Source organism: Camelina sativa, chromosome 16 (assembly GCF_000633955.1).
Source record: "Camelina sativa cultivar DH55 chromosome 16, Cs, whole genome shotgun sequence".
NCBI lineage: Eukaryota > Viridiplantae > Streptophyta > Magnoliopsida > Brassicales > Brassicaceae > Camelina > Camelina sativa.
In genome coordinates this window covers 25,282,989-25,303,007 of record NC_025700.1, presented here as the reverse complement: position 1 = coordinate 25,303,007, position 20,019 = coordinate 25,282,989, and the positions used below count along the sequence as shown (strand labels likewise).

The 20,019-nt window shown below is 37.5% G+C and overlaps 4 protein-coding genes and 1 long non-coding RNA gene across 6 annotated transcripts; 4 read left to right on the top strand and 1 right to left on the bottom strand.

Annotated features, from left to right (window-relative positions):
- LOC104752392 (phosphoglycerate kinase, cytosolic-like) lies at positions 2,982 to 5,372 on the top strand. The gene is made up of 7 exons (XM_010474512.2): positions 2,982 to 3,089; positions 3,232 to 3,451; positions 3,722 to 3,799; positions 3,916 to 4,176; positions 4,266 to 4,583; positions 4,695 to 4,853; positions 4,977 to 5,372. The coding sequence occupies exons 2-7, from the start codon at positions 3,257 to 3,259 to the stop codon at positions 5,169 to 5,171; spliced, it is 1,206 nt and encodes a 401-aa protein (XP_010472814.1). The 5' UTR covers positions 2,982 to 3,089; positions 3,232 to 3,256; the 3' UTR covers positions 5,172 to 5,372.
- On the top strand, positions 6,159 to 9,194 carry LOC104752391 (pentatricopeptide repeat-containing protein At1g79540). The gene has a single exon (XM_010474511.2). The coding sequence runs from the start codon at positions 6,502 to 6,504 to the stop codon at positions 8,842 to 8,844; it is 2,343 nt and encodes a 780-aa protein (XP_010472813.1). The 5' UTR covers positions 6,159 to 6,501; the 3' UTR covers positions 8,845 to 9,194.
- On the top strand, positions 10,565 to 13,994 carry LOC104752389 (glyceraldehyde-3-phosphate dehydrogenase GAPCP1, chloroplastic). The gene is made up of 14 exons (XM_010474510.2): positions 10,565 to 10,900; positions 11,322 to 11,395; positions 11,486 to 11,553; positions 11,637 to 11,675; positions 11,806 to 11,906; positions 12,101 to 12,213; positions 12,307 to 12,406; positions 12,520 to 12,666; positions 12,762 to 12,822; positions 12,905 to 13,002; positions 13,092 to 13,234; positions 13,343 to 13,426; positions 13,511 to 13,600; positions 13,690 to 13,994. Exons 1-14 carry the CDS (start codon positions 10,799 to 10,801, stop codon positions 13,742 to 13,744), a joined length of 1,275 nt encoding a protein of 424 aa, XP_010472812.1. The 5' UTR covers positions 10,565 to 10,798; the 3' UTR covers positions 13,745 to 13,994.
- LOC104752390 lies at positions 13,908 to 14,452 on the bottom strand. The gene is made up of 2 exons (XR_761952.2): positions 14,192 to 14,452; positions 13,908 to 14,099 (listed from the first exon to the last, which is right to left on the bottom strand). It is a non-coding gene; the product is annotated as an uncharacterized LOC104752390 (long non-coding RNA).
- Positions 15,877 to 19,567, top strand: LOC104752388 (metal tolerance protein 9-like). Of its 2 annotated transcripts, XM_019237896.1 has the most exons (7): positions 15,877 to 16,208; positions 16,803 to 16,915; positions 17,013 to 17,258; positions 17,343 to 17,423; positions 17,500 to 17,730; positions 17,822 to 18,194; positions 18,325 to 19,567. In XM_019237896.1, exons 1-6 carry the CDS (start codon positions 16,016 to 16,018, stop codon positions 18,164 to 18,166), a joined length of 1,209 nt encoding a protein of 402 aa, XP_019093441.1. In that variant the 5' UTR covers positions 15,877 to 16,015; the 3' UTR covers positions 18,167 to 18,194; positions 18,325 to 19,567. The 2 variants fall into 2 exon arrangements, with proteins under 2 accessions (XP_019093441.1, XP_019093440.1); XM_019237895.1 differs by lacking the exon at positions 18,325 to 19,567 and having other exon boundaries at positions 15,878 to 16,208; positions 17,822 to 18,315.

The following is a 20,019-nucleotide window of genomic DNA, read 5'->3' as shown; positions in this document are numbered from 1 at the left end:
GGCTCGGGGATCAAAGCCTCCATAAAAGACTCTGTTAACTCTTTTCTTTCTCGTTCAATCCTGGGAGCTTGGATGGCGACATAAACTCTTTGACAAGAAAACAACAGCGCAAAAGCATATATCACCAAGGCAGCAAGTCGTTTACCATCCCAGTTCCTAATGTCCTGAAACAAAATATTTTCCCTCATTAAGAAACCACCTAAATACACCACATGGACTACCAAAAGAAGTCACTTTCTCAATTCTATTATACATCTTCATCAGCCTCCAAAACTTTGCTTCCGTTAGTTCATCAACAACATAAAAAAATTACAAAACGATTGTTCCTCGATGTTTCAGAACATTAGCAGAATAGCATTACTTGAGAACCAGATAGATTTGGTAATTACGTTGAGAAGCTGAAATAGGCTNTCTTTTCTAGCATGCCTACCAGCAATAGCATCTATTTCATCCACAAACACAAAAGCAGGTGCCTGGAGATAATATTTAAATATTAGATCCATAATAATAGTGTCAGTAGAAGACTACCGCNGCACTTGCTTCTTCCGAGTCAAACCCAGTTTCCTTCTTCACAGACTCTCCAATCTTCTCCCCTATCCTCTCCGCACCAACGCGAAGAGTCTGCATCAATCTAACCCACGAAAAGCCTCCGTCGTTATTAGACGAAGACCCACCACTACTTTGAGACGCATGAACTCGAAAGAGCTGTTTTTTCCGGCTAACTCCCGGTTCATACTTGGTGGGAAACCGAACAAGACCAGAAATTTTAGGCCTTTTCAACAATTGACTCGATGAAGAGATAAGCGGATTCGGCTTATACGAAATTGCCAACTCCATGAATGAAACTTTAAAGTTCAAAAGAGAGTAAAACCAGTGGCATTTGAGGATTCTCACGGTTATAGAGCTCTCTCTATCTGCTGAATTTACGGAAATGGTAGTGAGAACAAACCATTCGACTCTCCGGCAAGGCTTACGCTTCTCTCCGGCAAGAAGGTTTTATCTACACTGATCCGTCGTCGTTGAGCTTCTCGTGCTTTTTAGTTAGAAGGAGAAAAGATGATGACGCTTAAACTCAAAGAGGCTCAAGCCTAGTAGATATGTGATTGGGCTAGGCCCATTAAGGTTAACATCCAATTCCGATTGATTTTCTTCCACTAGGTTTTGATCTTTTTTTGGGGAAATTTGTTTGATTTCTCCGTCAATATGATCTCGGTGGTTATTTTAGTTTATGTAAAACCAAATTTTATATCAATTCTTCTAAGTGATGTAAACTAATACAAATTTGTGTCAATTTGATTGAAATGATGCTAAACAAATTAATTAACACATCATTTGTTACATGTGATGTTAAATTATTTATTGTGTGTCATTTGCTAATAAGTAATTTAAACAAATCTCATTTATATTTTTGATGTTATTTTATAGATGTAAAACAATCTTTGTTTTGGGGTGAATCTACTATTCTCATTAACGGACGCTTTATTAGGAATTTCATTGCTTTCACCATCCCGAAAGTCTTCCATCTTAACGAGGCTTCTGCTCTTAAAAAGCAGAAGAAGTTCTTCTTAAATCTGTATTCGGAACCATGCTGCTACTCATAACCATGATAGTAGAAGACTTGTACCAAAAATTATAAATGGTTTTTTTTAGTTGTTATTTTATACCTTTCTTAATTCAAAACTAAAGACATTTTTTGGAGATAACTGATGAAATCATATATTAAAAACATATGGGAGAAAATGATTCAATTATATTAATATAAGTGAGATCAAAACCTAGCTTATATGTATTTACAATTCACAACAATCAATATTAACATTTTTGAAGTACATTTTGGTTTATGCCCTTTAAGTTTTATTTATTTAATTTTGTTTTTACAACATTAACCCCTAAAACAATTCCATAAATAACATTGCAGAGAAATTCGAATACTAAACTTTCTTAAATTGACCAACATTTGTTACATTTATTGCCACAAAATCTTAACAACATCTATACATTCTGTTTTTTCCAAAAACAACTCTACCCATTAAAGTGTTAACCCATTAAATCTCCAAAACTATTTTTATGGATGCTAGAATCTCTCAAATTTAAATGATATACAACAAATTTTCCATAACAAAAGTTTACAATCTCCATAATTATATTAATATTAATAAATTTCCTAAACCAAAAATCCAATTTTAGAATGATTAGAAAACCAATATTCACAAATATTTAACTTTAGCAAGAAGAAAATTTGGTTAAAATAATATGCTAATTTGGTAAAACAATTAACATAATTAAACTTGATAAAAAACTTATTTTGATTTTTTTTTACGCAAAAACTTATTTTGATTTTGGTGAGACGGGTTGGCATTAATCCCATATAGGGAGTTAAATGGAATTGTTTTTTTTAAACACTTTTAGATGTGTACCAGGAGATAAATGTATTACTAGACTATACATATGCCACACGGGTTAAAACCTTGAAAACACTACAAAAATCATATACTTTGAATACTTATATCAAATACCTGTAAATTTTTATATTTTTAAAATTAATAAAATAATAATAAAATAACAAATAAATAAAATATAAATTTTTAAAATTAAAAATATTGTCCCGCGGTGTACCGCGGGTTAAATCCTAGTTTATTTTTAAGAAATTAGTATAACATATATAAAATAAAAATATGTTAATTAACTATTACTGATATATGATACATGATTAGAATAATATTCATAAGTGAATAATATACAGGCAGTACTAGAGTAAATAACTAAATACTAATATCCACTGATTAATATTAGTTTATGACAAATTCTCTAATATTTACTTATTGTCTTTATTCATTTATTAATGTTATTCTAATCATGTCCTAGTATATTTACATAATTGGGCTAGGCCCATTAGAAAATTAAACCGTGGAATCCAAGGAGAGATACAGTGGCAGAATGGAAATAATATAGAAATTTCTTGGGGTGTAGTCCAAGCTGGTATTTATATAATAGTGGTCTCTCGCTTCTCGAAAGATCCACCAACTCTTTTTTTTTTTTTTTCTGTAACGTTCGATCGATCATCTTCGTCTTTCATTACAGCCACTCATGTGAGTATCTTCTCTAATTGCTTCCCTTATATTTTTTCCTCTTAACGATTCCGATTGATTTTTATTTTTTATTTTCACGATTAGGTTTTGAGCTAATTTTCTAGATCTGTTATCTCCTATTTTGTTCGATTTCTCCGTACAGTGTTTTGTCTTACGAAGAATCTACTATGGCGACGAAGAGAAGCGTTGGAACTTTGAAGGAAGCGGATCTGAAGGGAAAGAGTGTGTTCGTGAGGGTTGATCTCAACGTTCCTTTGGATGATAACTCTAACATCACCGATGATACCAGGATTCGTGCCGCTGTTCCCACCATCAAGTATTTGATGGGGAACGGATCTAGGGTTGTTCTCTGCAGTCACTTGGTATGACATCTCTGTTCTCCACTTTCACGTGCTTGCTTATCTGTTTTCACTTGTCGCGTTTGGAATTTTGTATCTGATCTGTTTATCTCTAGAGCCATGCGGGAACGATGAATTTGGTTTTGATTGGATAAATTTGATTGGATGAGTTTGCTGAACTAAATAATTGACTGCGGGAACGATGCAATCAAGTTATATTCTGTTATGTTCGTGTGGTCAGTAAGATGATTCTAGGAATTATTGAAATTTTCTGATCTCTATTTTATGTTTTAGGGCCGCCCCAAAGGTGTTACTCCTAAATACAGCTTGAAGCCTCTTGTGCCGAGATTGTCTCAACTTCTTGGTGTTGAGGTTTGTTACTCTTCTTCCTCTAGGTTTGCAAGGTTTATGAACAGCAGCCTTTAACTACTCTGTTCTGAACTCTCTCTCTCTCTCTCTCTCTCTCTCTCTCTCTCTTGTGTTAATAGGTTGTAATGGCAAACGACTCTATTGGTGAGGAAGTCCAGAAGTTGGTTGCAGGACTACCTGAAGGTGGTGTTTTGTTGTTGGAGAATGTGAGGTTCTATGCGGAAGAAGAGAAGAATGATCCTGAATTTGCAAAGAAGCTCGCTGCTCTTGCCGATGTCTACGTTAATGATGCTTTCGGAACTGCTCACAGAGCTCATGCTTCCACTGAGGGAGTTGCCAAATATTTGAAGCCTTCAGTTGCTGGTTTCCTCATGCAGAAGGTATTTAAATTTTGCATCATTAAAGAGTGTCTTCTTAGATGAGTCTATTTATTTACTGATCAGACTATTTTTTGGTTTGTTGTGTCTAGGAACTTGATTACCTTGTCGGAGCTGTGGCAAACCCCAAGAAGCCTTTTGCTGCCATTGTTGGAGGCTCAAAGGTTTCAACAAAAATTGGTGTGATTGAGTCGCTCTTGTCATCAGTTGACATCCTCCTGCTCGGTGGAGGTATGATCTTCACTTTCTACAAGGCACAGGGACTCTCAGTTGGATCTTCCCTTGTGGAAGAGGACAAGCTTGACTTGGCCAAGTCACTCATGGAGAAGGCAAAGGCCAAAGGTGTCTCGCTCTTGCTCCCAACCGATGTGGTTATCGCTGACAAGTTTTGTCCCGATGCTAACAGCAAGGTAACTGTCACAATCATTGTGGTTGGCTCTCAATTGGTCTTGAATGAAAATAAAGCGTTTGTGCACTCATCTGGCCTGTTTAAAGCTGACACAATTATGTAACTCTTGCAGATAGTGCCAGCCAGTGCCATCCCAGATGGGTGGATGGGTCTAGATATTGGTCCAGACTCCATTAAGACATTCAGCGAAGCTTTGGACACAACCAAAACCATCATCTGGAATGGTCCCATGGGTGTATTTGAATTCGAGAAGTTTGCAGCTGGAACTGAGGTATGAGCAACTAAACACACTTACCCTTTTTATCAAAATCCATCCGTCTTCAACATGTCTGTTTGTTGACCAAAGAAACCCAACGTAACTAACCCAATCTCTCTTGTCTTGTTTCACCATCAGGCTGTAGCAAAGCAGCTTGCAGAACTAAGCGGAAAGGGAGTAACCACAATCATTGGAGGAGGTGACTCTGTGGCTGCCGTCGAGAAGGTTGGTTTGGCTGACAAGATGAGTCACATCTCTACCGGTGGTGGTGCTAGTTTGGAGCTTCTTGAGGGGAAGCCACTTCCAGGAGTTCTCGCTCTAGACGAGGCTTGAGAAACCTCATGTTGCATTTCTTCTCTCTTTTGTGTTGTTATATGTATAACAAGTTGTCTGGTTTTGCTCATGGCCAGACGAGCAAGCGATTAGTATTGTCGGCTTGAAATTTCTGTCTGCGGCTCTGTTTCTTTTGAGTTTTTAGTTTGGGGCCTTATTTAATAAAAAGAGATGAAACTCTGATTAGCAGTCTCCTCCATACCTGATCAGTTGCATAGCTCGTCGTTTCATTATATTCTGGATGCTTTATCTCTTGGCTACATATGTTCATTTTAAACAAAACATGGTCGTTGGAACGTAAGAGATTAGCTTAACCTGTGAGAGAGACAAAGTGAAATTCGGGTTCCATTTTCATTACACTTAACAACTGAATGAAAGTTATGTTCAGAATACAGATTAATAGAAGATGTAATGGAATCGGTAAAATGGAGAAAAACAGAACAGCCCGGCCAGTTAGGAATCTTCGGCCCAGTGAAGTCATTTGTCCCACATCGAATGAAAGCAATATTAGACGTCGAAGGATTTATATATAAAAGAATCAAATGGTTCTCCTTACTTTCTCATGGAGCCATGTAGTGAGCACAGAGCGAACTATTCTTTCGCCTTTTACTAAAGAATACCGTGTGCTCTCTACGATCAATGGCATACACCTATTTTTGGAGGAGCAACTTCATCCGAAGTTTGCTCCATTATTAATCAGTTCGATAATTTTAATTAGATTTTTTTATGTAACAAATTTCAAAATCACTAATTTATGTCTAAACACGGAAAAGGCCCAATAGTTGGCCCAATAACGACATAAGAAAAATGTGCCACACCGGATGGAACAGAAACTAGATGTGTATGAATTTGTTTGTATTCATTCAGCATTTTTGAGTTTTCTAATTTATTTACGTATGAAGCGCCAATTTTTATTCTGTACCACAAACCGGGACGTTTCCACTAATTCTCAATACCGGTTTGCTCCAGAGTTTGCTCAAAAACCGGGTGAAGTCGATCCAGAGTTTGCTCCGATGGCAGAAAACCCTTGACGATGAAAAGAAAGCCGTCTTCTTCCCCATCTTCAGAGATTTTCTTCCATTCCATCTTTAACCGGCGAAGCATTTGAAATCACTTCAGATCACCGGAAATTTTGTGAGCTTTCTCCGACCAATCCCTCCGACCAATCCAAGTGAAGGTGGGGCGCAGTATTGCAGCCCATTTCTTCTTATCTCAATTGGTGTTCTTCGTTTAAAAGTCATGGGATCCAATCCCCTTGTAAAACCCTAAGTTTTGCATCTATCAACTCCCGAACAATGAGATTTGGTTTCTCATCCGCTTCGCATTTGCTATGAAACCACAGATGTTATTTCGATCAGTCATTCAGTTCTATTCAAAGCCGTCATGGATGCAACGTTCCTACTCTTCCGGTAACTCGGAATTCAATATCTCCGGCGAGGTCGTCAGTATCCTCGCCAAGAAGAAACCCATAGAGCCAGCTTTGGAGCCGCTTGTTCCGTTTCTCTCGAATAGAATCATCACATCGGTAATCAAAGATGAGGTCAATCCACGGTTAGGATTCCGTTTCTTTATATGGGCATCGAGAAGAGAGCGTCTCAGGAGCCGAGAGTCTTTTGGTTTGGTCATTGATATGCTCTCTCAAGATAATGGGTGCGATCTTTATTGGCAGACCTTGGAGGAGCTCAAATCTGGTGGTGTCTCTGTCGTTTCTTATTGTTTCTGCGTTTTGATCTCAGCTTATGCTAAGATGGGTATGGCGGAGAAGGCTGTGGAAACGTTTGGAAGGATGAAGGAGTTTGATTGTAGACCCGATGTGTTCACGTACAACGTGATATTGCGAGTCATGATGCGTGAAGAGGTCTTTTTTATGTTGGCTTTTGCTGTGTACAATGAGATGCTCAAGTGCAATTGTTCACCTAATCTATACACGTTTGGTATTTTGATGGATGGGTTGTATAAGAAAGGGAGAACCACTGATGCACAGAAGATGTTCGACGATATGACTGGTAGAGGGATTTCGCCTAACAGAGTTATCTATACGATTCTCATTTCAGGTTTGTGTCAGAGGGGAAGTGCTGAGGACGCTAGAAAGCTATTTTACGAGATGAAAGCGAGCGGTAACTCTCCTGATTTCGTCGCACACAATGCTTTGCTTGATGGGTTTTGTAAATTAGGTCGGATGGTTGAAGCATTTGAGCTGTTGCAGCTTTTTGAGGAAGATGGTTTTGTGCTTGGTCTTCGAGGTTATAGCAGTTTAATTGATGGATTGTTCAGAGCTAGTAGATACACTCAGGCATTTGAGTTGTATGCAAATATGATGAAGAAGAATATCAAGCCTGACGTCATTTTGTACACGATTTTGATTCAAGGGTTATCTAAAGCTGGTAAGATTGGGGATGCATTGAAGCTGTTAAGCAGCATGGCAAGTAAGGGCATTAGCCCGGATACCTACTGCTACAATGCTGTTATAAAGGCTCTATGTGAGAGGGGACTTTTGGAAGAGGCTCGGTCCCTCCAACTCGAGATGTCAGAAACTGAATCCTTCCCTGATAGGTGCACGCACACAATTCTCATTTGTAGCATGTGCAGGAATGGTCTGGTTAGGAAAGCTGAAGAAATTTTTGTGGAGATTGAGAAGAGTGGTTGTTCTCCTTCGGTTGCTACGTTTAATGCTTTAATCGATGGACTGTGCAAGTCCGGTGAGCTCAAGGAAGCCAGGTTATTGCTGCATAAAATGGAAGTGGGGAGACCTGCTTCCTTGTTTCTAAGGCTTTCGCACAGTGGAAACCGGAGCTTTGACAACATGGTTGAATCCGGTTCGATTCTCAAGGCATACAGGGATCTTGCACATTTTGCTGATACCGGGAATTCTCCAGACATTTATACTTACAATGTTCTTATAAACGGGTTCTGCAGAGCGGGAGACATTGACGGTGCTCTCAAGCTTCTCAATGTGCTTCAAGTGAAGGGTTTATCCCCTGACAGCGTCACTTACAACACTCTCATCAACGGACTTTATAGAGTCGGCAGAGAAGAAGAAGCTTTTAAACTCTTTTACGCGAAAGATGATTTTAGACACAGTCCAGCGGTTTACAGATCGCTCATGAAATGGTCATGTCGGAAAAGAAAGGTCTTGGTGGCTTTTAGTCTATGGATGAAATACCTAAAGAAAATATCTTGTCTGGATGATGAAACAGCTAATGAGATCGAACAGTGTTTCAAGGAAGGGGAAACCGAGAGAGCTTTAAGACGACTTATTGAATTGGATACCAGAAAAGACGAGTTAACTTTAGGACCTTACTCAATATGGCTGATCGGGTTATGCCAAACAGGGAGATTTCAGGAGGCCATGATGGTATTTTCAGTTTTAAGGGAGAAGAAGATACTCGTCACACCTCCGACTTGTGTCAAATTGATTCATGGACTCTGCAAAAGAGAACAACTTGATGCAGCAATAGATGTGTTCTTATACACTCTAGATAACAACTTCAAGCTAATGCCTAGCGTTTGCAACTACCTCCTAAGCTCCCTCCTGCTGTCAAGAGAAAAACTGGAAACTGTTTCTCAACTTATAAACAGGATGGAGCGTACAGGGTACGATGTTGACTCGATGCTTCGATTCAAGCTTTTGAAACTTCATAGACATAGAAAGCAGGTCATGATATATCCTTAGGTAATGAAATGATATGTAAAGGTTTTATCTGCATCCGGATTCAGTGGCGCGGGTGGTTTTGTAGAAGAGAGATTTGAGCTATGAATCAATCTCTTTTACCTTAAAAATACATTAGAGTAGAAGAATCTCTGAAACCAGAAGCTCTCGAGGAAAAATGACAAGACCGAGTGTAAGCAAGCAGGTCAAAAGGAAACAAAAAAAAAGAGGTTATACGTAAATGCGTTGTATGCTTTCTTTATAGAGTCGTTCTTGAAGATTTCCTTATATTTTTCTGTTCTTATTTGTACACTGATTTGTTTTGTATGATGATGTTAAATCTCTTTGAAAATAAAAGACTAAACATTTCTGAATCTCTCTGGTCTCCTTCCGAAGCATGTTCAAAAATGTCTGAATCTCCTATATATATATATGCACAGCTTATCCGTATTGCATCTTTCCTGCATCACTGAGCCCCTTAATTGGCTTCTTCATATCAGAAAAGTAAACTGCCTGTATTACCTACAGTAAAACTTCTATAAATTAATAATGTTGGGACCAAAACATTTTATTAATTATTAATTATTAATTTATAGATATATTTTTAATAGATTAACTTTTAAAAATTATGAATTGAGATAATTTTAACAATAATTTCAGATTCAAAATTTTATGATATTGGAATTGAATTTGTAATATTTAGAAAACATTATTAACAATAGATTACAAATATAATAGACAAATTGACTTGTACACATGACATACATTAAATTAAATTTATGAACAATGATATAGATTGTTGTATTTTAATAGTCAATCAAACTATCAAAATGTAAATGATAGATATCTAAAAATTGAAAACTTAAAAAAAATGTAGCTATATTTATGACATGTTACAAAATATTTTATATAATTATAGTTTGAAAATACAACATAACAGTTGTTTTGTAGATATGAGCTTTAGGAGAAACATACATTATATATATATATATATATGTAAATTTATATGATTATTAATTTATGATATTATTGGAACCATATTTTACCTGAGGATTTCAGAAAAATTATTATCTTATTATTTTATCGAATTTTGTTATTTTTTATACTAATCCAATTTGGACAACAAAATTTATTAATTTATAGAGTATTAATTTATAGAGATTTTACTGTATTTGTATTTGATTCTTCATTGTGAACTAATCAAGATATTATTCACAAGTTTTGGTCAAAGACAAAAGGGCAGCTGCTAAATTCGAGCTGGAAAGGGCTTTATAAAACCCTGGCCCAGATCCATCTGACGTGGCATCGCCAAGGGCTTTTTCCCAAGAGTCAGTATCTCAGAGTGCCAAAACGACAAAAGATCACAGTGCGGCCGACCAATCATGGGCCTGAACGTGTCTTTTGTATTCCACGTCCAAATCTCAACCCTTCCTTTTCATATGCCATGTCATCTTCTTTTCCACCATTTGCTAAATTTATTAGTGTGCTAATTTTTTTGTTTTCTGTTACAGAATTTGAAGCAAAAATCTCGTTGTATCAATCACTATCTCTATTAATTATACAAAAATCAGCCATTAATTTTATCTTAATGCCGTTGAAAAATGCATTATTTTCATAATTAGATGAGTTGTGCCGCAGCAGATCGAAACCCATCAATTTTATTTAGCAAGTAGCAGCAACAGAGTCTCTCTCTCTCTCTCTCTGACTCTGCTGCAACATATAATAATATATACAATTGCCTAAAAAACTCCGTTGAGTAGACAAAAAGGAGTGCAATTCCAAAGCAATTTTGGATTTTTTTAAAATAGGAAAAAAGGCCAAACTCTTGCGAACATTTTGGATTCTCCACGTTTGTTTAAATTTGGTTGGCTCTACATCTACTCTCAGAAGCCAAACCAAAAGGGGTTAGGGTTTTTGACCGTGTGAGCGAGCGTGAGATCTCTTTCCTTTGTTTTTTTCTTTCTCCAGTACCGAATCTATGGCCTTCTCTTCTCTCCTCAGATCTGCCGCCGCCGCCTCCACCACGGTTGCTTCTCCTCGCGCTGACTTTTTCTCCTCCCCGGCCTCTGATCATTCTAAGGTCAGAGATTCAACGTTTTCCCTGTTGTCGATGTTTGCTTCGTTTCTCGTTCTCGATTCGATTTTGCTTTTAGCTTAGGTCGTGCTTTTGATCTGCTTTAATTTTTACGCGCCGTTGGTTACTTCTTCGAAATAGTCTAAGCTGGTGACGTTAATCTTGTTTCTGTCTCGTGTAACTCGTGAAGTGGCTCGAGGTTTGAAATTTTATTCGTGGGTCTTTTCAGAATGTCTAATGGCATACGTTTGTTGTGTTAGTTTATCTGATTATGAGCTCAATTAGTTTTGTTTAACAATTTGCTGGAAGCTAATTTATATGCTTGGATTTTGGAGTCGTTTGTATGTTTATATTTTCTTTCTCACGTATTTTGCAAGAAAACAATCTGTGTTTATTATTATTAGTATCTTTTGTCTCAAATTCTCAGGTGTCGTCAAATCTTGGGTTTAGTCGCAACCTGAAATCATCAAGATTTTCATCTGGGATATCTTCATCTCTACAGTTCGGTGACAAATTCTGTATTGCATATGAAATGTATGACACACTTTTCGGTTCTAATACTCTTTTTCTTTCCTATGTCCAAACTTACAGAAAACGCAATGCAAGAAGTGTTCAGCCCATCAAAGCCACGGCTACAGAAGTGCCACCTGCATTTAAACGTTAGTAAGAAAAATATTAATTCAGTGGGATGTATATGGTGTTGTATGCTTATTGGTGACTTTCATTTGATTGGTTTGAGTAGGGTCAAGTAGCAGTGGAAAGACAAAGGTTGGGATCAACGGTATGTGTTTCTATCAATCAATGCATTTTTTTTGAAAAGGCCCTATATCATCATTTACTCCCTTCAAGAATATTCTTTGAGTCCCCAACTTTTTCGTTTCTTATATAAGCTCTTTTCTTTTTTGCTGCAGGTTTTGGTCGGATTGGAAGGTTGGTACTCCGCATTGCAACATCCAGGGATGATATTGAGGTTGTGGCAGTGAATGACCCATTCATTGATGCCAAATACATGGTAAGGATTTCCTCTTACTGATTATTTTGGCGGAGTATTTCTTGAAACCATCATTATGCTCTGTTCTTGCTTGCTTGAACCTGGTATACTTTGAGAAAACCTTGAAAGATACATTATATGTTAGCCTTCTTTTCCGGAGGCCAAATATCTAATTTATAAACTTAATGTTGACCTTCTATCCCCCTATTCCACAGGCTTACATGTTGAAGTATGATTCTACTCATGGAAATTTTAAGGGAAGCATCAATGTCATTGATGATTCTACTTTGGAGATCAATGGGAAGAAGGTCAATGTTGTGAGCAAGAGGTATCGCCTCAAAGTAGCATATTCTTTTCTGTCGGTCAGAGAACATGCGTTTTTACTTTAGAACCTAATATTCTATTGTCTATTCTTCCTCAGAGATCCAGCTGAGATCCCATGGGCTGATCTTGGAGCTGATTATGTTGTTGAGTCTTCTGGTGTATTTACCACCCTGTCCAAGGCTGCATCCCATTTGAAGGTGCATTTTTATACATTCATATATTGTCTACCTCTGAACTTGTGATACATATAAATCAAATAAACTTGTTTTATGATGATATATATGTTTGCTTGATATTTCATTGTTTGCAGGGCGGTGCCAAGAAAGTTATAATTTCTGCCCCTTCAGCTGACGCACCTATGTTTGTTGTTGGAGTGAATGAGAAGACATACCAACCAAACATGGATATAGTCTCCAATGCAAGTTGTACCACCAATTGTCTTGCCCCTCTTGCCAAGGTTGGTAATCTTACCCTCCTTTGTGCTTGTTTTTTTGCTCATATATCATTCATTGCTAAGAGATTCATTAAGGTCAACTAAACTGTATTCGACAGGTGGTGCATGAGGAATTTGGTATTGTTGAAGGCTTGATGACAACTGTCCACGCAACTACAGGTCTATAAATATTGCTCTCCTGCTGTACATAACTGAATATTGATAACACTAACCTGTGTGTTTTGGTTATTTGTTCTTTCAGCTACTCAGAAAACTGTTGATGGGCCATCAATGAAGGACTGGAGAGGAGGCCGGGGCGCTAGTCAAAACATCATTCCTAGCTCAACTGGCGCTGCGAAGGTACACAAAAAAATCGCATGGTTGTCTACAAGCATGTAATTATCTTAAATCTGGAATCATATCTGAGCAGTTGTTTTTTGATTAAATAGGCTGTTGGTAAAGTTCTTCCAGAGCTGAATGGGAAACTTACGGGAATGGCCTTCCGTGTACCAACAGCGAATGTTTCTGTTGTGGATTTAACTTGTCGACTTGAGAAGGGTGCCTCTTACGAAAATGTTAAAGCAGCCATTAAGTATGCTTCCCAAAACTTTCTTGACCAAGCAGATTTCTTCATCCCAAAATTACTTATTAATGTAGAAATCGTTGTAACTTCTCATGGTTTAATGTAACCCTCTAATAGGTATGCCTCAGAAGGGCCTCTTAAAGGCATTCTCGGGTACACAGATGAAGATGTCGTCTCCAACGATTTCGTAGGTGATTCAAGGTTGGTGTCTCTTCTTTTCTTCAAATCCATTTGAGTCTTTTTTGGTGGTTGACCAATGTGGCGATTTCAATGTTGTTATAACAGGTCCAGTATCTTTGACGCCAATGCCGGGATTGGATTGAGCAAGTCCTTTGTGAAACTTGTCTCTTGGTACGATAACGAATGGGGTTACAGGTACACTTGTTGTTTGGCATCTCATCTCCATAAGATATATAGCTAACAGTTCTCAAACACTTACAAATCTTCTCCCATTTTACTTACAGCAACCGAGTTCTTGACCTTATAGAGCACATGGCATTGGTAGCAGCCAGCCACTAAATAAATACATGTACCGGTTCTTGCAGAAGCTTGAGACTTTCGGCTTCTTGCATAACCAGCTCTACAAAGCCGGTTTGGATTTGTTCGGTTAAGTTAGATGCTAGGTGGTTTGAGAAATTTGGTTTGAATCACGAGCCTTTCTTCTATTTTTGTTCTGTTCAACTATCAACAACTCTGGAAACTATATTGGGTCCAAAAGACTAAAAACTGTGCGACTTACATCTATCAATAAGGGGCTAAACTTGTTGTACTTTACCAAAAATAGCTTACCAGTATAAGCAACAATTAACTGGGAGATTCTTGATAGTGCCTCGTCAGCTATGCGTCTTTCACCTTGCGTAATGTATGATTGCCACTGAAACATGGTTTTTCGAAATGAAAACAGAAATTGAATTAGATTAGTCATGTAGCTAAACGCCTACTGCTATGTTTGAGTAGAAAACTTACTCGTTTATTCATTCGGCAAAACTCGTTTGGTTTTGGCGATTTCTGGAAGTTAAGCATGAAGATATATACATTGAGATGGATGGACAACCTCATCATCTATCTCATCTGTTTGTCTCTGATCTCTTTCAAAAACTTCGCCATCATCACCACTCGAGAAAGAAGACAACTTGAGAGAGTTTTAATCGGAAGCAGACTCTAAGCATTGTGTTCGCTTCTGTCCCAAGTGAGGCTACTACGTAAGGAAGGACAGAGTTAATCACTGGCCACCATGCGGATAAGGAGAAGAAACAAAATTTTGGATAAGGTTACTCTTGTATCTCTTCGATTGGCCCGGTATTTCATTTGAAATTACAACATTTTCCACAAACTATTGTCAATTCCATATGTTCCTCGGACTATTGTTTATTTACATATTTTTCCTAAACCTTTGTTTGTTACAGTTTGTCCCCTGAACTTTTTTTACTACAGACGCCCCCTGACATTCCGTTTTATTACCGATACGCCCGAAATTTTTGTTAAATCCTGAATGTCTCCAACAGTTTTTATTACATGTTGAATGATTCCACAGCTTTTTTTGTTTGTAAACAGATACCCCTGCCTGACCCTCTCATGGGTTTGGAGGTTTACATCAGAACACCGAATGGCGGCATTTCATCGGCTAGAACAATTTAGAATTTTTATCTTACAAAAAAAGAAAAGGAAGGATAAATACAAATTTGGATAATAGCAGCAGCCATAGCGATTTTGATTTCGGCACCGACGATGAGTGGACTCAGTATAGTTACGTGTCAGAAAAAGAACCAGAGTGGGATGTCGATAGCTTTGATGGTCGCGAAAATAAAATCAATTCAAGAATCCGTAAGTTGTATCCCAACAAGCAATTTTATGACATATACTACAACAACGGGCTTAAGGCTTCCGAGAGCAAAGGTTTTCTTCCTGATCCTTCGGTCGGAATCTACGACCTCTGTATAGAGAGGAAGAACGGTGAGAGGGATTTTAATAATGTCTGTGTTAACAAGTTCAACGAGACCAAGAACAAAGCTTTGGAATTAGTGAATGTTGTGAGAGTTAATGTAAGTGGACAAGCTAGATGGAAGCTGTAAATCATGGCTCGGGAGTATCGTTATGGGCCTCTTGTTGAGTATCAAGCCAAGGTTATACATTTTATATCCGAACGGGAGGTACCAATTCTCTGCAGACCAAGTCCTCAGCTAGCTAAGGACTCTCAATCAAGTGAGAGTTTTAAGCTTATATTATGGTTTGTGAATTATGAATTTATGATGTTTATGTGCAATTGATAAGTTTGAAGATGCGAAAAAAAAAAAAGAACAAAAAAAAAAGTGTAAGAATTAATTGTTCGTTTTAGAGACGTCCACGCATTACAAGAATTAATTTCGTTAATACGTCAAACAAAAGATATTATTGTTTTTGCGTCTCTACAAACAAAATATCTTGACAAAGGTTCTAGATTTTCTTAATTTCGTACTACGTTTTAAACTCTTTTTATATTTGTTCATACTTAAACGGTTTTTGTGTTTCTATGGTACTTATATTATAGTTTGTGCTTTGTATATATATATATATATATATTCAATTAATATGAAAAGAATAATTTAAGTTTATTAATCAAGGGGTTTAATTAATTAGGAAGGAGGAGGTTTGGCATTTTCTACATACAATATACAGTGTATACATGCGTGGCAACTACAACACCTAAATTTCCAAAAAAGGGTCCAAAAATTAAGCAACAAGTTTTGATTCTCTCTCGTATAACTTTCCCCCAAACAATTAATTCAGCACACAGAAAAAGAGAGATCGGCGATGGCGGCGAAGGAGCATCTCGGCCTCAGTGGAGAAGACTACAATGTCGACCTTTTGCCAAACAACGACGACGATTCGCCGCCTTCTTCATGGCGTCTCAGCCTCGACACATTTCGCCTCCCTTCTTCTTCTCCGTTGTCCTCTGGCCGCCACAACGGCCGTACTCGCTTGTCTCGTTATCTCCGGACTCCGAGTAAGTTTATTTCCTCTTCCTCCTTGTCTTTTCGTTTCGTGTGTATATAATCGATGTTGTGTTACGTGTTAGCATGATTCACGCCAAGGGATTATCACCTGCGAGGACTCTTGTTCCTTTATAACCCTAGGCGATATTTTTTTTCCCTAATCGGTCAAGTATATATCATACATACGGTGTTCCCAATATCTTGTTNAAATTCCTAGGGTTTTTTTTTTTTTTTTTTTTTTTTTTTGGTTAAGAGGAACAGTATTGATTCAAAAGGCACTAAGCTTTCTATTTTGCAAAATTCTCTGTTTTTCCAACTTGTAGCATATGTTATAGATTCTAAAGTGAATCTGGGAAGCTTCTTTAGGATGTGCAAGAAACATTGGCAAATCAGGACCATTTCTTTATTCTTTTTAGTGTGATAGGGACACAGAATCATATTCGTTCGTAGTTTTTACGCAGATTGTAGATTTTGTTGGGATTATTATGATAACCACCATCAAGGGATCGATTGTTAAACATGTTTTTGAATCATCATCAGTAGACAAGCAGGTGGTACCAAAACTCTTAACATGGTTTTCACTCTTCTCTGTTTTCGAAAATCAGATAAGGAACGTAAAGTCTCTGAGTATTACAAGAACCAAGAGAAGCTCCTGGAGGGTTTCAATGAGATGGAGACAATTAACGAAACTGGTTTTGTCCCTGGAGCTCCAACTGAGGTTCGACTTCTACTTTCTTTTAGTCTTCCTCTTGAATCTCTAACCGATATATTTCGTCCAATTTCTTTCATACATGGCATGTTGTTGATTTCAACAGGAAGAACTGAAGAAGCTTGCCAAGAGTGAGAGGCTCGCTGTTCACATCTCAAACGCAGCAAACCTTGTGCTTTTTGTAGCTAAAGTTTATGCTTCTGTGGAGAGTAGATCTATGGCTGTGATTGCTTCCACTTTGGACTCTCTCTTAGACCTCTTGTCTGGATTTATTCTATGGTTTACTGCAAATGCCATGAGAACACCAAACAATTTTCGCTATCCAATTGGAAAACGGCGCATGCAACCTGTGGTATATATAGTCTCTGTAATTCTCTCATTGCTTCCCTTAAAACTCACGAAACTAAAAAAGTCACACTGCTTTAAAATTTGTCAGGGGATTATTGTGTTTGCATCTGTGATGGCAACTCTTGGACTACAAGTGATACTAGAGTCAACCAGGCTACTCGTTTCCAAGGTACAATTAACACGAGCTTTTCTCATTCGATGCCAGTTATATGATGTAATCTAATCTACTCTTTCTCATTGTATAGAACGGTTCTCATATGAGTAGCACCGAGGAAAAATGGATGATTGGAATAATGGCTTCGGCTACAGTCGTCAAGTTTCTACTCATGCTTTACTGCAGGAGTTTCCAGAACGAAATTGTCAGGGCCTATGCACAAGATCACCTATTTGATGTTATCACCAATTCAGTCGGTTTAGCAACAGCCGTATTAGCTGTAAAGTTCTACTGGTGGATTGATCCCTCTGGCGCTATAGTAGTAAGTAAATCCAATCTTAGAATGTGTCTTGTGACAGAATAGATTTTAGAGTGTATGGTTGAGAAAACGTTTATTTCCTTTATTGTATCAGATTGCTCTGTACACAATCAGCACATGGGCAAGAACGGTTTTAGAGAATGTCCACTCACTGATAGGACGCTCAGCGCCACCGGATTTCCTGGCGAAACTAACGTTCTTGATATGGAACCATCACGAGAAGATAAAACACATAGACACAGTGAGAGCTTACACGTTTGGGTCACACTACTTTGTGGAAGTTGACATTGTTTTGCCAGAGGACATGAGGCTACACGAAGCTCACAACATAGGAGAGACTCTTCAGGAGAAGCTGGAACAACTCGCTGAGGTTGAGAGAGCTTTTGTCCATATTGACTTTGAGTTTACTCATCGCCCAGAACACAAGTGCAAGGTTTGATTTAGTAGATCTAGAGAGGAATAAGCAGGTAGTCTCGGTTTCTGTGGAATATTTTTGTTCCCTTTTTGATGTAACATTCCACAAAAGATAACGATTTGGAATATATGTGTGTTATGTGACACTTTTTAATTTTATAACGATTTGGTCTTTTTCATCAGGTCAAAAATCAAGTAGTACAAATGGAAGAAGATAAGTAAATCGCACATGGAAATTAAAATTAGACAGTTAAGGCCTAAGGTTATGTGTACTTTAAATAATTTGGGCCCAATGAAGAATGCATGTTATGAATTATAGGTCAATTTTTAGGCAGAAATAAGTCGGCTTTGAAAATATGAGAGGCCCATTAGGAGATTTTAATCAGCAAAAGACGGTCTTTAGGGTTTCGTGTAACCTAGAGTCATCGCTATATAAGCCGCCTTTTCCACGGAATGTTCATACAAACGACCAAGAGCGCTTCCCCCATTTTTGTAGTGAATTATCTTTTCTCCTTTAGATTCTGTATTGTTTATTTTGATGGCTTAGGTGTTTATTGAGATCGTAGCCTGTGATGTTTGAGATTGTCCGTACCATCTGAGTTTATCATTGATGATTACCTCCACTTTCTGAGGCTTTAGATCTGTTTCTTGTGCTGTAATTGATGTTTTCTGTTTTATCTCGTTAGCTGGTTAATACAATGTTAGGATGTTTTTGGTTTTGAGTTTTAGTAGGCGCTGATGATGAAACAAGATTACCATCAAACTTTGAGAGATTCACTGCTCGTTGATGCATACTTCTTTTTATAATCTGAGCCTAAAGTTTGTTTTCAGTTCTTTGTTTGTTTTTTATTTTATTGGATACGAAAGGCAACAAATTAGAGTCTCTGATTCACTTAATTCAATAGTGGATACAGTGCTGTACGTTGCCGAAATTGACATGGCGATATTCTGGTACTTGGTCTAGTTTTGATAGTTCCTTGTGCATTCAAAAGCCCTTATATGTTTCAGACAATTTATTATAATTGATTTTTTTTTCATGTTATTTTGTGGTTAGCTTATGAAGGCAACAATTTAGAGTCTCTGATTTACTCAATTCAATAGTGAATAAAGCGCTGTACGTTGCCGAAATCGATATGGTGATATTCTGGTAGTTGGTCTAGTTTTGATAGCTCCTTGTGCATTCAAAAGCCCTTACATGATTTAATCAGTTTAAGTTTTGGGAAGGCAACAAATTAGAGTCTCTGATTCACTTATTCAATAGTGGATAAAGCGCTGTACGTTGCCAATAAGTACTTGGTACAAAGATCATCCTAATTGGCAATCATATTTATACGTAAGCCAATATGATCGATGTTCCTATATTGTTTCTGGCCATGGTCTTGATTTTGAACTAATGTATTTGAACTAATTTATTTGAAGGAACTGACTTCTTGGACCAATGTTTCGAGTATTGATCTTGGACAATATAATGTGTTGGACGATTATTTAAGAACCGACTTTGTTTATCCAAATGTTGACGAACATGTGCGTATGATAATTGTTTAAATCTTCATTGAAACATCAATAAGCCGAGCAAATCTAGCATAATTTAAGCCAAAGTTCGCTCTGCGAAATATTGGAGGCCAAAAGGTTTATAAAAAGTATGACGCGCTTTATATTTTAAAACCATACAAAATAGCATATTTCCAAAGGGCCTTTTTTGACGCGCGTGGTTATTTTGTTTTGAAGTCCATAAAGAATAGTTTTAGTTTGTTTTTTCTTACTACTTTATTTGTTGGGCTTAGACCTATATTCCTTTACGGCCTTTTTTGTTGGGCTTAGACCTATTTTATATGCACATTTCTAATCACTTTTTTTTAGTTTTTTAACCTTTCCTTT